The following is a 4485-nucleotide window of genomic DNA, read 5'->3' on the forward strand; positions in this document are numbered from 1 at the left end:
TTAATGCAGCATAGTGGAATGTATACTGGCTTTAAAATCAAAGATTCTGGGCCTAAATTTATCTAAATTTCTTAGATAAAAGAATTTAGTGATCTTGGGCATATTACGATAGTCCATGATCCTTACTTCTTTTTGAAGGCAAAAATAACCAAATTTGCAAAATACCTCTAACAGTATCTAGGACATAATAGGCATTTTATAAATGTTCGTTTGCATTCTTTCCCCCAACATTCTGCTTACATCTGTTCTTCCTGAAGGAACAAATGAATGTTTTCCTTGGAGTGCCCTAATCTACAAAAAAACATATCCTAGATCACATAGAGGAAATGGTGTCCTAGACAATATGGAGAGCTGTAAATTCTCATCGTGCTTAGTGGTGATGTATTTCTAAAACCTTTGAGTATATGTCTCTCTACCTCATGAATGAAGATGATGTGGTGCATCCATCATCATCAGAGATTCCACCTTAGAACACAGAGTATTAGTGGATTAAAAAAGGCAATATAATGGTCACCCAAAAAATTTTTAATAAAATAAACTAAACAGACTTATAAAACCAAGCAATGAGCATAAATATTGTGTTATGAAATAGTTGTTTTGACATATATACACACAGGCATATGATTATGTTCATATGCATATATTCTTATGTGCATACATATGTACATCTACAATCATAGATGGATAAATAGAGAATAAGCCTTGACATAAAATGCATTTGTTTTGTGGGGGATAGATACATAATACTCTTGATGTAAAATGCATTTCTTTTGTGGTAAATCAAGATTGAAAAGCACTGTGTCAGAGTTGTTGGTTTTTTGTTTTTTTTTTTTTTTATCTGACAGGATATGTTCACAATGTGCCATAAATAATCTCACAGAAAACCGCCCTTGTGATCAGGGCCCTGAAATTATAAGGTGACTAAGCTAACATGAGTAGGGCAAACAGGCTTACATCGTAAAAATACGATGTAAGAGAGTATTTTTACGTATTTTTTTGTTTGTTTTTCAAGTTACATTTAGTAACAAGGTAGATAACATATACTTAACTAACATGGGACTTTTGTTATCACTCTAGCTAAAGCAAACATCCTTCTCATTGGGTAAAACCGGTCTGCTTGATGGGTGTATACTGCAGTGCGATTTAAAAAAATACTGTAATTTCAGAACTTCAGAATTTAGGTGTCAGTGTTCTCTGTTTTCATATGGGAAAAGAAGATGCTTTTGAAAATTGTTTGAAGCTTGGACAAAATTGTCGCTATATTCTTAGAATCACTCTATAGTCTTCATGATTTGGATGACATGAAGGAAGCTTCAAATTCAACCTTTTAGAGAAGACATTCCAGCTCGCATGATCTCATCAACCAAGAGAATGTTGGTGGCAATCACAGTGCAGGATCGAAGCAGCTGCTTCTTTACAAAATAGTTATCCCATATGCCTACTTCGGCTGCTACCATTGGCTCACCTGTGTTCAGGTCCACACCAACAAGTTGACCTGATTCTGAATGTTCTGCTTGAACTTTAACTAGTGTTTCCTGAAGGTCAAAACCAGAATTCTGAGCAAGTACCTCGGGAATAATGAGCAATGCATCAGCAAATGCTTGAACTCCCAGCTGGGCCCTGCCCTTTACACTGGGCTTGTACTTAATCAAGGCTTCTGCCATTGCCACTTCCACTGCACCTGCTCCTGGAACTACACAGCCATCATCAAGAGCATTTTTAACAGCCCTCAAGCCATCTCTTATTGCATCTTTGATTTGTGTGAGTGTGTGCTTATTTGGTCCTTTGATCAATAATGTGACAGAGCGAGGATTGTTACATTTCTCAATAAAAGTGAACTTCTCTTCTCCCAATGTATATTCATAGACAAGTCCTGCATGTCCCAAACAATCAGGACTTAGGTCATCAAAGGAATTTAGAGCCACTCCACCACAAGCAAGAGTCAGCCTTTCCATATTTCTCCGTTTAGCTCTACACAGAGCTACTATACCTTCTTTTGCAAGAGCATCTAAGGAAAAGGGGTCTATTCCCTTTTGATTAATAACAATGAATCCTTTATCTGAATCACCACAAACTTTCTTTTACAATTCTATTATTTATTTAACTCTATCTTCAATGAATTTTCTTTCAGCCTTTACAAGCTTCTCTCTCTCTTCCGCACTCTTGTAAAAAAAGCCAGAATTCTCTTCTGTTTTTTTCATATTCTAATGACACATTGCATGTGAGGATGTATGCATCTTCTACTCTTTTTTTCATATCCCCATGTGCCCCATGGTCCAAAACAAGACCTCTGATTAAGCTTGTATCAGTTTCAGATTTATGTTTCATCTCCATGATCTCAACCATGAAGAGGTCGATAGGTTCATCTTGTTTTTTAATGGCCAAAATGGAGTCTACCACAGCCTCTGTTAAGACATCAGCAAATTCAGCATACACTTTAGTACACAGAGATGTTTTGACCACATCTATAAGTGTTTCCCTGTCCATTTCTTTGCTTACTTTGACTTGTTCCAAAAACTGAAGTGTCTTTTCCTTTGCAGCTTCAAATCCTTCTGTTATTATTCTGGGATGAAGACCTTCAGAAATGTAGAGATCTGCCTGCTTCAGTAGCTCGCCAATGATTAGGACATTGGAAGTGGTACCATCACCAATTATGTCATCTTGGGCTGCTGCTACTTTGGCTATTAAGGAGGCTGTTGGGTGCTGAATTTGCATTTCATGAAGCAGTACATTGCCGTCTTTAGTGAGCTTGATGTCTCCAGCTCCCGAAACCGGCATCTTCATGGTGCCTTTAGGCCCCAAGTTGGTCCTCAGCACATCCTGCAGGTCCCGGGCCACGCTGATGTTCACCGCCAACGCTGACTGGGCTCGAGCTACCTCGGCCTTGGGGTTCAGGGTCTTCACGGCCGCCATGGCTAACCAGCACAGGAAGAAGAAGAGACTTGGTGGCGCACTGAGTGCCCAACGCTGGCGCAGCGTGGCCTATTTTTACGTATTTTACGTATTTTAAGTATCATATTTTTACGATGTAAGAGAGTCACTAAAAAGGACCACATAGTTATTTCTTGGTGTCCCACAGTACTCTCAATAGAGTAAGAAGTCAATAAATAACAATCGATTCACGTTCATGAAGCAATGCAGTAACAGATGAAGCACTACTTAGAACTTTCAGAACCATGTCCTAAAGCAGCCACAGGAGAACTTTTGTACTGACTCAACAAAATTTGCAAAATATATAGATAGATAGATATAGATATATATTTTTTATGTTCATTTTCTATTCTGGCAGGCTCAATAATTAATAGTCCAAGAATATACCCAACTTATCTTACCTATTCCTTTTTTAGCATTTTTTTTTAAATTTTATCTTTACAGTCATATTCCATCCCTTCATTGTATTTACCCTTATTTTTGTGTGTATATATATATATATATATATATATATAAAATTTTTTCTTTCTTTAAAATTCTGGGAGGTAGTTTCTTCTAAGAGACCAAAATACACCCAAAATCAAGTGGGTGGCTCTGCTCTATTCACCAGTCTAACATATGCATACACACACACACACACACACACACATACACACACATAATTATTTTTTTAATTCTTTCCCCATTTCCTCTTCCCCCAGTTTTGGGTCTCTTCTGATTCGGTTAGCATACGTTTTTCTGGGGACTTTGCCACCCTTTTAGTATTTTATTCTCTCGTTCATATATTCTTATCTGGATAAAATGACCAGGTGGAAAAACTCATTTACAATCAAAAGACACAAGGTAGCAGAATGGATTAAAAAAAAAAACATCAATATACTATCTACAAGAAACTCATTTTAGACTTAAAGACACCTCCAGATTTACAGCGAGGGGGCGGAAAGCAATGTACCATGCTAATGGACATCAAAAGAAAGCTGGGGTGGCAATCCTTATACCAGAACAAATAGATTTTAAGCCAAAGACTATAATAAGAAAGGAGGAAGGACACTATGTCATACTCAAAGTGTCTGTCCAACAAGAGGATCTAACAATTTTAAATATCTATGCCCCTAACTTGGGAGCAGCTAAATATATAAATCACTTATAAAAAAATCAAAGAAACTCATTACCAATGATACAATAATAGTAGGGGACTTTAACACCCCTCTCACTGAAATGGACAGATCATCCAAGCAAAAGATCAACAAGGAAATAAAGGCCTTAAATGACACGCTGGACCAGATGGACATCACATATATATTCAGAACATTCCATCCCAAAGCAACAGAATACACATTCTTCTCTAGTGCACATGGAACATTCTCCATAATAGATCACATCCTGGGTCCTAAATCAGGTCTCAACTGGTATCAAAAGATTGGGATCATTTCCTGCATATTTTCAGACCACAATGCTCTGAAGCTAGAACTCAATCACAAGAGGAAATTTGGAAAGAACCCAAATACATAGAGACTAAACAGCATCCTTTTAAAGAATGAATGGGTCAAGCAG

The 4485-nt window shown here is 37.3% G+C and overlaps 1 protein-coding gene across 1 annotated transcript; it reads right to left on the minus strand.

Moving 5' to 3' along the window:
- Positions 1–1197: 1197 nt before the first annotated feature.
- LOC101693595 (T-complex protein 1 subunit zeta-like) lies at positions 1198–2913 on the minus strand. Its single transcript, XM_045068315.1, is given in 2 exon segments — positions 1198–2195; positions 2197–2913. Coding segments are annotated over 2 exon segments (1593 nt in total). The 3' UTR covers positions 1198–1319.
- Positions 2914–4485: the final 1572 nt, after the last annotated feature.

This window comes from Mustela putorius, unplaced genomic scaffold (genome assembly GCF_011764305.1).
Source record: "Mustela putorius furo isolate JIRA1106 unplaced genomic scaffold, ASM1176430v1.1 tig00003901_pilon_pilon_pilon, whole genome shotgun sequence".
Lineage (NCBI taxonomy): Eukaryota > Metazoa > Chordata > Mammalia > Carnivora > Mustelidae > Mustela > Mustela putorius.